This window comes from Microcebus murinus, chromosome 7 (genome assembly GCF_040939455.1).
Source record: "Microcebus murinus isolate Inina chromosome 7, M.murinus_Inina_mat1.0, whole genome shotgun sequence".
Classification (NCBI taxonomy): Eukaryota; Metazoa; Chordata; class Mammalia; order Primates; family Cheirogaleidae; genus Microcebus; species Microcebus murinus.
Genome location: NC_134110.1, coordinates 89,577,983 through 89,594,075, shown reverse-complemented (window position 1 = coordinate 89,594,075; position 16,093 = coordinate 89,577,983). Strand labels below are relative to the sequence as shown.

The window sequence follows — 16,093 nt, the reverse complement described above, 5'->3', positions numbered from 1 at the left end:
CAAAATGCATTGAGTATATGCATACATTGGGCCTTTTAAATATCTAAGAGATAATAAATAATTTCAAATACCTGCACAAATCCTCGTCAGTGTCTGAATAACCATCCATTTGTGATCAAATGAGCTGGTAGATGTTTCCAAAATGTATAAGAAAATTTCTTTAAAGAACACCTGTGATTAGAGGAAAACTTCTATTTAAAATACTGTTTAGAATTCACATGTGTGATCATTTCTTAAATATCCCAAGCTGTAGAGGAGCAGAGATTAGGACCCAGGCTCCTGTGGAGTTCCAACTCTGAGTTTCATCTCTGAAACCTCAGAACTGAAATAACTTTGGTGAGTGACTTAAACTTGCCCTTCTGGTACCAGCACTTCACTTTACATTGTTGTGTTTTATTTACCATCACATAGCTACTACAAGAGAAAAATGCAAAAATTTGGAAGTCCTCTGGGTAATAATTTCTTGAACATATTTACAAAACCAATACAACTTAGGTTTCATTTTTAATGCCCTCAAAGAGCATAATTTATGCTCTGTTCATCAGTTACATGTTTTTTAGATATTCTAGTACTGGGCAGGCCTGTTCCTAGATTTAAATGTAACTTATATTCTATCAACACAATAAAAAGGACCTAGGTCTTTTTTTTTTTTTTAATCTTTTTGTTCTCATCCTCACACAGGACAATTAATTTTATTTTTTAATTAATAACAATTGTATATATTCCCTAAGTCTTATAATGATATAATATTTTTCTAATTATTCACAAAAGTGAAAATCTGTCTGAAAACTATATATGAACTATTTCTCACTTTTCTTTACACCAAATAATATCAAGCAAATAATATCAAAGGAGTTAATCAACCCAACGAAATAAATTTCAATTTAACAGCTAAAGCTTTCAGATTCAAGTTTATTTTGTAAACGTGACTATGATTTAAGAAGGGATGACTGAAAAACAAAAACAACATATTAAAATTCATGGAACATATGTATTATGAATCCAGAAATAACCATATTTATAATATGACCAAATCTGCTTCCAAACTGGGTTAGGAACCCCTGTAATATGCTTTTCTTTCACAAAGCTCAACACATTTCTATTTACTTGCTTAATATCAGTATATCCTATGATTATAAGCTAGAAGAGGATAGGGACCAGGTCATTCTTGCTATGCAATATGTTCACACTGCATGGTACATAGTAGGTATTTAATAAATATTTATGGCAACATGGCCACAGTTCCCAAATATGCTCCAAAGCACCTAGAATGCTTAAGCAAACTCATAGAGGTGCCATAAGAATTTCTGAAGCAAAATTCACAGGAAAATACATCTGTTGGATAATACATCTGTTGGATACCTTAAAAAACTGTTCAAGTCTTTTGATTAGATCATACTACATTCCCTTCTATGACATCATTATCTCTGCAAATCTGCATTTTGGTAACTGCTATGATAAAAAGCAAGTACTGCATGAAAATCAATGAAGAATAAGAATAAGGATGGCAGTGTCCAATTGGATTCCAAGGTCTAAGAAGTTGTATACAGTGTCTAATTGGCACACATACAACCCAGTGGTAAGTAATTGTGGTTAAAAATGGAACAAAAATATGATTTTTTTCCTTTCAATTTAGATGCACTATTTTTTTAAATGGACAGTAGGTTGTTAAGACAAATATTAAGTTGTTTGGCTCTCACTGCTTAATAGATGGAACTGCTGGGTATTTCTTTTGGCCTAAGTGCCAAAACATCAGAAAACATTAGAGAACATGAAAACATTAGAGACTAATGATGGCATGAATTAAGAAAGTTTGGGATTCTCTGATTTATGAAATACATAAATAACACAGATTTGAAGAAAGAGGAGAAAAAAACTTTAGCTACTTTTTATGGTTTATTAAATTGTACTAATAAGCAACGCCAATAATATATTATGCCTATCAACAGAAGCTCTAAAAAAAATCAAACTTGTAATGATTTATTGAGTACATACAATGTATACATGTGGAATAACAGCTCTATTATTAAGCACACTGTCTTACATAATAGACATTCTCTTGAAAAGCTGTGTATATAAAATGCATTTTCTGCAAATGATATAGAATTTAATGACCATAGAAAAATCACATTACAGAAATTTTGAAGTGAATAGTCTCATAAAATGAATTTTCCTGTAACAATCTTAATTTTGATTTGCAAATTTATGTTTTCATAGGTTGGGCTTTCTCAAAATAGAACATATCTCATCCAGAATTTGAATATGTTTAATATTTTTGAAAGCATATCTATGCTTATTTTAATCTCATTATCTCCCATTGAGGGACAATGGAGGGTGAGATAAACTCTTTTAAATGATCTCTTTTAAAAATTAGACTAATATGACAATAATTTTGCAATGAGAATCCACCATCTATGAGCTGACAGGAAATTTCTTTGAGTATCTCCTTTTGAATTCATTTTTCTAGAATAAGTCAACTTTACTACAAAAATAGTAATTTCAACTTAAATGATTTCTGTCATTTAGTTCCATAATAATTTATATTTCACAAAGTCTACTAAATAGTCCTTATAGAAGTGGAGTCTCACTGTCCAAAAACTTGTAACGGGCTGTACAGTTTTCCAAAAATCTCTAATGCCAACTTAAATGTCTCATCATCAAATGAAAGACATACTGGTTTTTAACAAAAGCCAAAGTTCCAAAAGTTTTTTTTTTAAAGTCTCTTTTATCTGTAGTTCCTGAAGATAATGGGAAAAAACTATCTAAAAATAGCAATTCTTCCTAGTTAAATGTCTTATATTAACAGACATATACTAAACTCTTAAACTCCTAAAACTTGACATCATATAGGCATCAAAATTCCTTTTCTGTCCAGAAAATATAGCCCAAATTTTAAAACTTTCTCTTATTCTGTTTCATTGTCATAACAATGTTCTAAGAAAATTCTGATAGACATTACCGAACATTAGCAATAAAGGATGATTATGTTAACCATCTCAAAATTCTGCAAAAATAATAAAATTTGCCCTTTCTACTGGGCTAATGAATTATTAGTCTTGAGTTCAGATTAAATACAAAATTGACAAAAATAAAAATATAACCTTTATATCATATCAAACATAATATGAAGGTGAAAACTGACCAAAAAAAATGAATATTTTGAAAATACTCCATGTCACAACGAAAACAATATTTTAACAAAGACAAACTGAAAAAAAGCATCCACTAAACCAGCAAAACATAAAGTACTATTTTTAAGTACTGAATTATCTGAAGATGAAAACAAAAAATCAGAAACTGGTTTACCTGCATAATACATTCAGACATGGTTGGAAGATTCCCTAATTTAGTTTTGCTAAATCTCTGAAAGTATTTTAGAACCACATGACTGTTCCTCTATTTCCAAAGATCTTGGGGAAAAAAACTTTAGGAATATGAAGTATACATTAGAAAAAAAGTATAAAGCAAAAATTAATTTTTTCAAATATCCTAAAATATAATCACCAAAATATAATACCCCTCAATCATCTCTTTTAAAGTACCTAATACTTAAATGCTTTAAAACCGTGTAGATACAGTAAATATTTAGAGCTTTCTTTTAAGATAACCAAATTCATTATACCATATATACAATGGCAAGACAATTGTGAGGACCAAATTATTAATTATTTAAGAGAGCTAGAACCATTCAGTCAACTAGTACAAGTTCCTAGAGGGCAGGGGCTAGGTCTTATTTTATTTTGCATTCTTAGCACTTACCCAGTGCCTAGTACTTTGTAGGCACATGTTTGCTGAACGGGTGAATAAAAAAAAAGTACATGACAATATACAAATATAATTTCACATTCTAGAAAACTTTCCAGTGTAGTTAATAATCTGATTTAACATGAAACAAATAAAAAATCCAATCATAATCTTACATTTTAATGCTTAAATGCAAAGCATACCTCAATTTGCATCTTCAGATGTGTCTTGAAGTTTGACAACAGAGTAAGAAATATAGAAAGAGAAAGCTCAAAAACCTCTGGAACAGATGAGACTCCATTTTTTGAGAGTGCAACACAAAGATATTGCTTAATAGCATTAATAAACATCTCATTTGTCCTGAAAACGGGTCCTGCATTCTGCAGAATGGACAAAAGTAACTGCAACGAAAGAATCTTGGATCGTAACTCATGAGACCTAAAATGATAAAAAGAAGGCACAGTACATGGACAGGTTTAGCATTATGGCAGTAACAAGTTGTTCCAAAGATATTTCCTGATACCACATAATTTCACAGACTTTTTAAATAGGGAGAAATAGAAAACTCTACAACATAAAAAAGAAAGTACAATACATGGACAACTTAGCCACTAACAATGGATATGTACTTCCCCTGATGTTCCCTTGCACTATGCAATTTCACAATTTTTTTAAATGGAAAAAAAATCATTCACAAATATTTAATACCAATCTACTGTTGCACTGGAAAAGAAAAAATGATTTGAAGATTTATGCCTTGTTCCTTTCTTTCACAACCATACTTCTCCTTAGAAATTATCATGAACTTCTCAGATTAAGTTCCATACTTAGCATATAACAGCCCCAATGTATTTTTTCCTAGTTACGTTACTCAAAAATCCTAGACACCAATAAAAAATTGGGGTTGCAATAATAAGTTATTGCACTACCTCAAACTTACTTTGCCAGTAATCATTTAAAGATTTTTTTCATTTTTGAAATAAGCATATAGGCTTTTAGAACATTTAAAAATTATCTCAACATTTTTATAATAAAAATCTGAAAAACATTTTTGGCATAAAAATTTTAATTATATTTCTGACCAGTACATTCTGCCATGGTTCTGATCACTATTTAGCATTTTAATGATTTGCTTTTGCAAATATAATTTTTCTCCCATTGACAATGGTCTCTTAAGCCCAACAGACCAAGGACCTTGATCCCATGCAACATTTCAAATGCAGAACACACTTAAATACTCTAGCAGTGGGTTCATTTATTAAAAAAATTTATCCCAAATGCTGTATTCAGTCACATTTACACACTATAGTTAACTTAATTGCTCTTGATTTCCACCTTAAATTTTTATGGTTATAGTAAGTATCAAGTAATTCAAAGAGCTATGGAAATCTGACAAGGAATATTTAATTCCAAGTAAATGGGTTTCACAAAAAAATACTACTTTTTTGAAATAAAATGGGAGTCAGTAATATTATAGCTTATAGTCATGTTTCCAAGATGCCTATTCCTCTGAATCTAAAAATATGTACAGCAAATATATAATTACCAAAAAAATACTTAGATAAATCAAGTTAGAAAAAAGTAAGACTTGGGATAGCTACAGGAAAATATGGAGTGAGCCAACTATCTCCCCTCTTGTTCTAGCTTTCCAAGGCTTACAAACTGCTACTTCTTCCTAGCCTAGCTCACATTTATAGCCTTTTTTGCTCAATTCCTACAATAATCAAATCCTGTTTGATCAAATCCTCACCATTCTCTAAAATGCATTTTTATTATATTTTATCTTTGTATCCCCATTTAACAAAATGCATAGTATGTGCTCAAAAATTAATGGATTATGTTCATCTATACATAGAACTATGTAGATACTATGTATCTACTATGTACAAGGCATTAATGAATGAAGAAATGATCAAATAAAATTGACTATCATGACACAATTATACTTTTGATAGGTAAAAGAGACTGGAAATTTCAGGTCTGTAGTTTTTCATGGGGTTGTTTCTCAAATTATGGTTCAGACTTAAAGAATATTTTCTGAATCTTCATTTTAGCAAGGCCAGAAAATAAAAAGAGAAACAAAGACAAAAAAGAATTATGTAATTACAAAAGCTCATTGGTTTTTTGGCAAAAAATCATTCAAGACAGAAAACCATAATTCTCTTTTGGAAAAATAACAGTTTGCAAAGGTGAAAACTTTGATCTCTTTCAGTATTCAATTCCAATTGTTTAATAACCCTGATGGTCAAGTCAAGAAGGTCTTCAAATATAATTTCCTAATATTTGGTTTAATCCCACTAAGTAGGAAGATTATAAATTTACATATTTCTTTTAATAATCTTTTGCAGGGCTGGGCACAGTGGCTTACACCTGTAATCCTAGCACTTTGGGAGGCCAAGGCAGGAAGATTACTTGAGGCTAGAAGTTGGAGACCAGCCTGAACAACATAGCAAGACCCTGTCTCTACAAAACAAACAAAAAAACTAAAAAATTAGCTGGGCATGGTGGCACAAGCCTGTAGTCCCATCTACTTGGAAGGGTGGGCAAGAGGTCACTTGAGCTCCTGAGTTTGAGGTTGCAGAGAGCTATGATGATGCCACCGCACTATAGCCCAGGTAACATAGTGAGATCCTGTCTCCAAAAAAGAAAGAAAGAAAGGAAAGAATCCTTTGTAATATGAAAGACTGCAACTTTTTAAAACTAGATCACTCTTTCTTCAGGGCTCAATGAACACATGCTACCCCAATAGTACTCCTCGAAATTCATATATTTTGTTTTGTGTCCTTTTCATTCCATTTTAAAGAATTCCCTCCTTTTCTGTTTTTAGCTTTTTTCCAAATCATATTTTTTACATTTGATTTGGGAAAACATCTGAGGCTTTTAAGGTCAGTAACATTTTTAAAACATCTGAGAGAAAAAAAAAGGCCTTCAGTAATAACACCAAATCTTAAATTACTTATTTCTTAAACTAGGTCTCCATCAATTCAGAATGAGGTATCAAAATTGTCAATTTTTGAATTAGAAAGTTATTTTCCCCTCATAATGAGAAATTTTTAAGAATATATTCCTTTTTTTTTTTGAGACAGGGTCTTGCTCTGTCATCCAGGCTGGAGTGCAGAGGTATGATCACTGATAGCACCCTCTAACACCTGGGCTCAAGTAAGCCTCCTGCTTCAGCCTCCCCAGTAACTAGGAGGACAGATGTGTGCCACGAGGCCCAGCTAATTTAAAAAAAAATTTTTTTTTTGTAGAGATGGGGTCTTACTAGGTTGCCCAGGTTGGTCTTGAACTCCTGGCCTCAAGTGATCCTCCTGTCTCAGCTTCCTAAAGCACTGGGATTACAACTATGAGCCATCATGCCCAACCTAAAAATATACTCTTACACAGTATATAGGGCATAATCAAGCTTATATATAACTTTAATCCTTTTTCTGCAGAGTTTATATTTCCAAAACACAGAAGAACCACTAAATTGTATTTCTGATGTTTAGGATTTGGGCTACAAAGATTTTATGATTTTAGGCTTCTGTGCCTAAACATGTTTCTCCCTAAACCAGTTCAACGTGACAAAATAAAACAAAACTATAGAAAATATAACAAATGTAGTTTCTAGGAACTTATACTGTTTTATAGCAACTATTTCTAGTCTTCTTAATTGAAACACTGAAACGCTCCATAGAGTTTTTTTTTAATTAGTGTTGCTTACATTTCCTCCTATGTCAATATCCCTTTCTTAAAGTCACTCAAGTCTTCTCCAAAATTTCTTTCTCCAGAAAGTTTTCCTAAAATTACCATGTGGCAGTGCATCAAGCTACAACATGAGAGAGGCAGACCACTCTTATAAATTCTCCAACTCAATCCAAGCAGTAATTAATTACATTTGAATCACATGAAATGAAAGATTTGACCATTTATGACTCAGAAAAATTGGACCTCCCTGGGATTTAAACTAATATATTTGATGGAAATTAGATAAGTGACTCCTATCTCAAAGTACTTCTTGATCCCTACAGAGAAAGATATCATCCTCAGGCATTTTATCAGATCTTAATGAATATGTATTATCATTCATTATAACTTTTAAAATGTGTTTCTTTTAGGTTTTAGTACCTTTGGACTGGCAGTTTCCAGAAGCCTAGCACGAGGCTGGGAAACAGAGTTACGTTAACTCCAAAGTTACTTACAGTACAGAAATAAGAATTCATTCATTCAATAATACTTATTGAGCACCAACTATGTACCAGGCACTATTCTATAATGCTTTCATACCCTTTAGGAAACAGTATAAGGTAACCAACCACTCTACCAGTTTTGAAACTTACTGTTTTTCAATACTGTTTTTTTTTAAGTAAAATACACCTCCCTCCCAACAAAATAAAATGTTTAAGGTTATACAGACAAGAAGAACAAAAGAAAATCCAAACATCACATTAACAATAAGTAAGTTTCAAGCCTAAAACCCTCTATTTGTCAATCAAAACAACTAATAACTTACTTTGGGTCTGGCGGTCCATCTGACAGTGGTTTCATTGATAGTTTACACAATGACCTGAATACTAGAAAGGCATCCTTTTGTAAAATATGGGAAAACTTAGCACCAGGTGAAGGTCCTGAAGAATTTCCAGATTCCTAAACAAGTTAAGATACCACAAAAATAAAGACATTTGCCAGTGTAAATCATTTTAGCCATTTAGTATATTTTATTCAATTCACTAACAGGTGGGGTTTCCCACAACTATTGGAAGGGAAAGCAGCTGAGGAATTTGCCACATTGTTTTTCTGTACTCTTAACATGCCATGACCAAACTCAACAATAAATACTTTAAAAAATTCATTTGTAAAACAATTCTGATTTATCACCAAATAAACTCTTAAAATTACTCAGCTCATACTATTATTGATAAAAAGTTAACACATCTCTGACAAGATACCTATCTCCAAAGGCCTAAATTATGCTTTCTACTACTTGTCTTTGGGTGTTTTATGCTTTTGTCCTATTTTATATTTACTCTGGGAAGACACAGGCAGGGCAATGTTTAACCCTTTGCACTGGGATGTCGAGTGTGGATAATGTCGAGTGGATAATGAGAAAAAAGCAAGCGAGTGCAAAGTTAACGTTGTTAACTGGTGAAGGTTAACAAAGCCGGGAAAACCTATTCCTGAACATGGGGCACTGACTTAGGGTAGGGCTCCCTTATCTAAAAGGACAAGGATAAAAACACACAAAATGCATGGTAGGAAGTATGAAGAGAACCTATCACTGCTACAGTATTGATTTCTTTGTCACCCCGAACAAAGGTTAAGATGAAGTTCCCTAGATTTCTAAAAGTTTTCTCACCCTATGCTACAGGTTGAGTATCTCTTAACCAAAATGCTTAGGATTAGAACTGTTTTAGATTTCAGATTTTTTAGGGTATTGGATTATTTACATTTCACTGATTGAGCATTCCTAATCCAAAAATCCAAAATCTGAAATGTTCCAATGAGCATTTCCTTTGAGCATGACCTTTGGGTGTCCTGTTGGCACTCAAAACTTTTTGGATTTGGAACATTTTAGATTTTAGATTAGGCATTCTCAACCTATACTAGAATCATCCTTTGAATATGTGATTGTTCTTTTTTAAGGTAATTTTAATGGGGGGATGTGGGGAAGATACGAACACAAATGAATCATAACTTAGAGTTGAAAAGGTAGCTATCAAAATATAAAGGGAATAAACTGCTGTAATTTATATCAACAAGGAAAAAAAAACCAAGTTTCTTATTTCCCCAAACTAAAATGAGTCAGTATCATCAACTGGAAATATTCATGACAAGGTGCTGGTAGCCTATAAATTTGTAACATTAACAGAACCCTCACCCATTTATACCTGAGTATCATTGGAAGAGACTGATAATCTGTCGTCAGGTAAGGATGGTGTATATGCAACAGAAATTGGTGTTCCTGGAATTCCATTTGCTTGAATATTTTCGCTGTCACTACCATCCTCTATAGCTCCAATGTTGCTGTCTGCACTTGCATTTATAGTAGTCCCTTCTCCCATATCTAAAATAATAAGAATAAAAAACATGCAAATATATCTGACTTAACTGAAGTGTATCTAAAAAGCATAGAGTATCTAAAATGAAATAGTGGTAGAAAATCAATGTGAAGTAAAGTATGTGTTGGCACCATTTAAAGGTTAGCATATTTACTAGTGTGCATTTGGCACATTTCAAATACAATCCTTAAGTTGATCTGGCAATGAAAAACACTTAGCGGATAAAAGGCTAAACCAGGATGTGCCAAAACAGAAGCTTACTTTTTAGTCTATATTAGAGTTTACTAAACTGCGTTCTGATGAATGCTAATGTCTTAAAATCTTAAGAGTTCCATGAAAAAATATCCATTGTCAAATAGGTTTAGAAAATAGGTTTCTTTACTATAGTCTTTAAGTTACTAATATGTGCTAAGTTCTCCAAAGAGGATATACATAAATAGTATTTCCAAAATTATTTTACCATAAGCACCCTCTCTTTTTTAAAGAATTATCTATTAATATCGCTAATAACATATCTTCTTTGGAACATAGCTAGAAAAATGATGGCCTACACCACTGAATATTTTTCATTATGGCATTCTGAATAATCATACTTGTAATTAACATAAACAGAAACAAATGACTTCTGGTAGAACAAACATCGATAACAAAAATAATACCAAGTTCCAAAATTACTCTAGGCGTAATGAAACTATTCTTTTCATGCTACCAACTGAAAGAGACTAGTATAAGGGAAACATACTACACTGTAAGGAACACGTATTCTAGAATACATAAGACCTATGTTTCAGTCATGTCTCACCATTTAACGGAATACATTATTTAATCTTTCCTTTCCTCAGTTTCTTCATCAGCAACAGAGACAATAAGGTCTAAGAAGAATCACCAAAACACACACACAATACATAAAGAACATAACTTGGGCTTAATAAGGGGTTAGCTATTACTAATTTTGTTACTAATTGATAACATGTCCCCAATGTTTGATTGATTCAAGTAATGTGAAAGGAGTAGCAGCTTCTGGTTCCCCGAAGCTGCCTTCTGCTCTCTAAATTAAAACACCCTGCAATAGATTAAACTGGCTAAATTATGTTTTACACTTAAATATAACATAAAAAAGATATTCAGTAATAAAATACATTTGGAAAACTCTGAGTTATACAAATCAATTTCTCAGAGAACTTTTGGAACTTTAATATGCTAATGTTTGATATGCTAAATACTATTATAGCTTTTATTATAATATGTATATATTACCTATATAAAGAATGCTTATATATGCAAAGAACTCTGAAAGGAGTTCTTTGTCACAAATGTTGACAATGATTATAAGAAACTTGAGTTCCTATCTCATTTCTCAAGGTACTTATTCCAAAACTTTTTCTCTTCACACCCAATTATATCTCTTCCTATGACTTTCTCCCCACCTCTCCTTAACAAATGAGTTCCACCCTCTACCTAACTAAGAATTAAGTAATTTAACATAGGCTCCCTCACATTCCCCTGCACTACCACAAAGTTCCTCTACATTTCCAATAATCTTTTTTCTTTTTTATTTAATGGGAAAAATATTCCTTTGCATTTCTAAATTAAACCATTTATTTGCCCTCAAATCCAACTCTTCTTGCCTTTAACAGTATCTTCCTCCACTGAGTATTTTCTTTTAACATTATATTTTCAATTTTATGCACACGACTGCATCTTCCCTATTATCCAATAAACATATTCAGATATGTTTATTGGATGTTTATTTGAATATGTTTATCTTTTCATTCTGAAAAAGAAAAAATTCCTTTAACTCTCACCACACCTTAGCTATTGTCCATTTTCCTCCCTCTTTACATCAAATTTCTCAAAGAAATGCTCAGTATCATTTGATATTACTTTCCTCACTCCCTTCTTAGGAAATTTCTCAAAGAAACAAAAACATTTTATGATTTTATTTCCAGGCATTGAAGCCAGACCACCTTAGGCAGCAATCTTTACTTTATCACTTCCTAGACAGTTATCTCAATCTCTCAGTACCTCAGTTTTCTCATTTGTAAAAAGGGGAAAGCAACAGTACCTATACATCCCATTATTTTGGGAAAGATTAAATGAATACATACAAGTAAAGCCTATAAAATCATTTGGGATACACAGGAAGTACTTAATACAGTTAGATATTATGATTCTTTTGTTTTCTCCTTTAATTATCCTCTAAACATAGATGCAGACTTCTATTTTCAAGGTGGTGAATTGAGCCCACTAATTTACCTACTCCCTTTGACAAATCCTACTGAGATTACAAGAAAAAAATATAAATAAGAGACATAGTCTTTAATAGCACTGAAAACTAAAGAGGATAATACTAAACCATAAACTTTGAGGAATTCCTAGAAAATACAACAGGTTAAGATCAAGGGAAAAGCCATTTAGTTCACTGTCTATGACTGAACACATGCAAAGAACAGGCCTACCTAAGACATGGTTCAGTTTTACCATGTGGATTCTAAAAGACCCCAAAGCCCATAATGGCAGGTGCTATGAGGTATGAGAAAAGATGCAAATTAAAGAGCTTGGGGGACCATGCTAACATCTATTAATAGAGCTGCCCGCAGCCATGATCATTTAGACTGTATTTGAGCACTGCCTTTTAATTAAAGGAGAGTATTTGCTTACTAGGTCTCCTAACCTAAGAAGTAGTGTAGGAGGGGAGAGAGCAGAATACCAACTAACTGGAAGTGCTGCAAAAAATACCAAAGAAAAACCAACTTAACACAGTAGTGAAATCTCCTAAAGTTCTAGGCTCCTTCTCTGTTTCTACTTAACCACTGCTAACTAAAGCATTAAATGAAGGCAGCCTAAGATTCCCTAGCAAAGGTTAGGAGAGTGAGAACAAACCAACAAGTTTGAAGATTTCCTTCAGTGTAGAATATATAAAACATTCATATCATTTATCCTAAACTTCACTTGGCTTTGGTTTGTGTTGACAACACGGTGAGTGAGATGGGCCTACACAGCCCAAGGACCACTAGAGCCACACCTTGCTCAAGGGAGGCATCTGCTTCTTAGTCAGCTCTCTGCTCAGAAAAGAGGTCTGCCTTTGGATTGCAGTCACCTCATGAACTCTGGAGAGAAAGGGCTCATGAGAAATGGAAAAGAAATACACATAATTATGGAGAGAGCTCTTTATAGATTGATCGAATCTAGTCTATCTTTCTACAAATAGACAGAAATGTAAAGTCTACAGCTCAAAAATGAAGACAAAGCACAACAATCTAAGCAAATGGTGAATTATATTTTATAGCTGGAACAGTTCTAATTAGTACTGTCAGTGATGTGTGCAGGAATGTTGCATCAATACATAAGATCAAAGTGCTATGAAAAAGAAGCTCAGAAAAAAACGGGGTCTTACAAATAAAAATATAATTACTGAAATAAAAACCACATTGGGAAAAGCAACAGAATGGACATTACTAAAAAGTATTCACAAATTGAAAACCCCTTGTAACATTCTCTCTGAACATGGAACCCTAGGACAAAATGATGGAAATTAGAAAAGACTGTAAGAGCAATGAGGGACATGATCCGTATAGTGTGAGATGTGGAAAGGAAGAATGGGAAGAATGGAGGAGAATTAACAAAAAAATAATAGAAAATATTTCTAGAATAATGCTATAAAAAATCCAAAAGCGACTCCTGATTTAAAAAGCAAAAGTAAAATCACACCCATACACATACAATCATATATATACAAAAGACAAAAATATCTTTTAATAAACTAGAAATATAAGAAAACCTATTTAATAAAGAGTATCCTCCAAAAACAATAGCAATCATTAAACTTAATGGTGAAATACAGCAATAATGCTAAAAAAAATGAGGCCCTTGCCATTAAAAATATTATTCAACATTTTCTGGAGGTTCTAGACAATGTAAAAAGAAACAAAAGTGAGGTATAAATACTGTAAAGGAAGAGACAAAGACAAAAATATCATTATTCACCTAGAAAATCCAACATAACCAAATTTAAAACTATTAGAAATAATGAGAGTTCAGAAGGTGACTAAATAGGAGATAAATATGGAAAAACAAAAATTTCTATATTCCAATTAAATAGAGAATGGGAAAAAAAAAAACCTAAATAAAATATTATCAAAACTGAACCAAAAAGACAGAAATAATTTAGCAGGAAATGTGCAAGAACTAAAGGAAGAAAACAAAGTTTTAGTGAATAACATAAAAGATTTGACTACATAAACTTTTTATGTTTCTAGATAAGAAGACTCACTGCAAAGAAGATATACCTCCCAAAATTAATTTATAAGCACAATATAATTCCAATTACTAAATAAGCTTTATTTTTTAACTTAATAAACAGGTTCTAAAGTTTACCTAAAAAAATACATTTAATAGGTATTTAAAAATTGACGAGGGGAACTTTGACTATAAAGATCAAAACGTACTATGAAACCAAAATAATTTAAATAATTCAACATTGAATAGGAACAAATAGTTCAATGTAAATGTACAGAAAAATAAAAAACCAGAATCATTTAGGATTAAATTGGTATCTCAGTTAATTAGGAAAGGATTATTCTATAAGTTATAATTAGCTATCTAATTTTATACCATATAGAAAAATAAACTCAAGATAAAGAGTTAAACTCAAAAGTTGAAAACGACAGTATTAGAAAAACACACGGCATATTTTTATAATCTTGGGATGGGGTAAAATCCATTCTAAGTAAGATAAAAACAAAAATCACAAAGGAAAAGATAATATTCATGAAATTTTTTGTGTGGTCAAATATCTGCTCAGAAAAATAACAATATAAGCAAAGGTAAAAAAGCAAAACAAAAACAAAGACTGACCAGAAAAAAAAATGTACAATACAATTTGAACAAGGGATAATTTGTTAATATGAAGAATTGTGGAAAATAAGAACAAAAAACAAACAAACCAAGAAAGAAAAGGACAAACAGGCAAAAGGGATTAATAGGTAATTCAGAAAAGGATAAACAGCTCAAATATATTCAGTTGGAATATATAAAATTGCCAATGCTTGACCTACAAAAATGACTATTTCCTATGTTTTGATACTGCAAATAACTAAAGAAATGCAAATTAAGATAAATTCCATCATTAAAGCGACATTATAACACTGCATATAAAGTTTAAATGTCCATATTCCTTGATCAAGCTATTTCTTCTTTATAAATTTATCCTGAAGTGCAAAAAGATGTCTATAATAAGAATGTGTATCACAGCATTGTTTACAGAAGACAGAAATCTAGAAATAATCTAAATGCCACTATCATTATCTAAATAACTTATGGGCCAGCAATATAATAAAATACAAAGTGACATGAAAGGATAGTTATGGAAGACAGATTATAAAACAGTAAGTACAGTACGTTCCATTTATATTTAAATATATGTATGCAGGCATGCACAGAAAAATGTTACTAAAAATATTTTTATAGAGCAAAAACCATAGCAAGATCAAAAGACTTGGGCAAACAGAGAAAATACTTGTAAAATATATCACAGAATTCTTATACAAAGCATTCTCAGCCAGGCATTGTGTGCATGCCTATAATTCCAGCTACTTAGGAGGCTGAGGCGGGAGAATCACTTAAGGCCAGGAGTTCAAGACCAGCCTGGGCACATGGCTTGACCCTGTCTCCAAAACATACAAATTAAAAGCAAACAAATTAAAAGCAAAATTTTCTCACCTATCAGTAAAAATTCTAAGACTTACACTCTATTGGCAGCTGTGGAGAAAAGGGTAGTCTCATACATTACTCATAAGAGTGCAAAAGGGTACAACACCTATGAAGAGGAATTCAGCAATAGCTAATAGATCTTCATATTCATTTACCACTTAACCCAGTAATCTCACTTCTAGAGATTCGTCCTAAAATAAACCTCAACAAACATGCAACAATACAAATGCACAAGGTTATTCACTGCAGTGAATTTATAACAGCAAAACACTGGAAACAACCAAAGTGCAATTAGGGGACTGGTTGAATAAACTATGATATATCTGTATAATGGAGTATTATACAGAGAGTCATGAGAAAAAAGAGAAGAAAATCTCTATCAACTGAAATAGACATTAGGTGAAAAAAGCAACACACACACACACAGTATCCTACCAAAAGTATGAGAAAAAAAAAGAAATAAAAATATATGTATTTGCTTGCTTCTTTTATGTACTCCTCCAAGAGATAAACTAAAAGCCAGTGAAAGTGATGAGCTATAGAAAGTGGGTCAGAAAGGGAAGGAGTTGATAGAAGAGTTCTCTGATTAAACAGTT

The 16,093-nt window shown here is 32.1% G+C and overlaps 1 protein-coding gene across 1 annotated transcript in view; it reads right to left on the bottom strand.

Moving 5' to 3' along the window:
• ARFGEF1 (ARF guanine nucleotide exchange factor 1) overlaps window positions 1–16,093 on the bottom strand; it is a 141,527-nt gene that overhangs the window by 60,974 nt on the left and 64,460 nt on the right. Inside the window, exons 8-11 of the mRNA XM_020288828.2 lie at window positions 9,615–9,790; window positions 8,240–8,373; window positions 3,948–4,182; window positions 72–171 (exon numbers count right to left, since the gene is read on the bottom strand). Of these exons, the coding sequence (XP_020144417.1) occupies window positions 72–171; window positions 3,948–4,182; window positions 8,240–8,373; window positions 9,615–9,790 (645 nt within the window). The remainder of the gene's footprint in view (window positions 1–71; window positions 172–3,947; window positions 4,183–8,239; window positions 8,374–9,614; window positions 9,791–16,093) is intronic.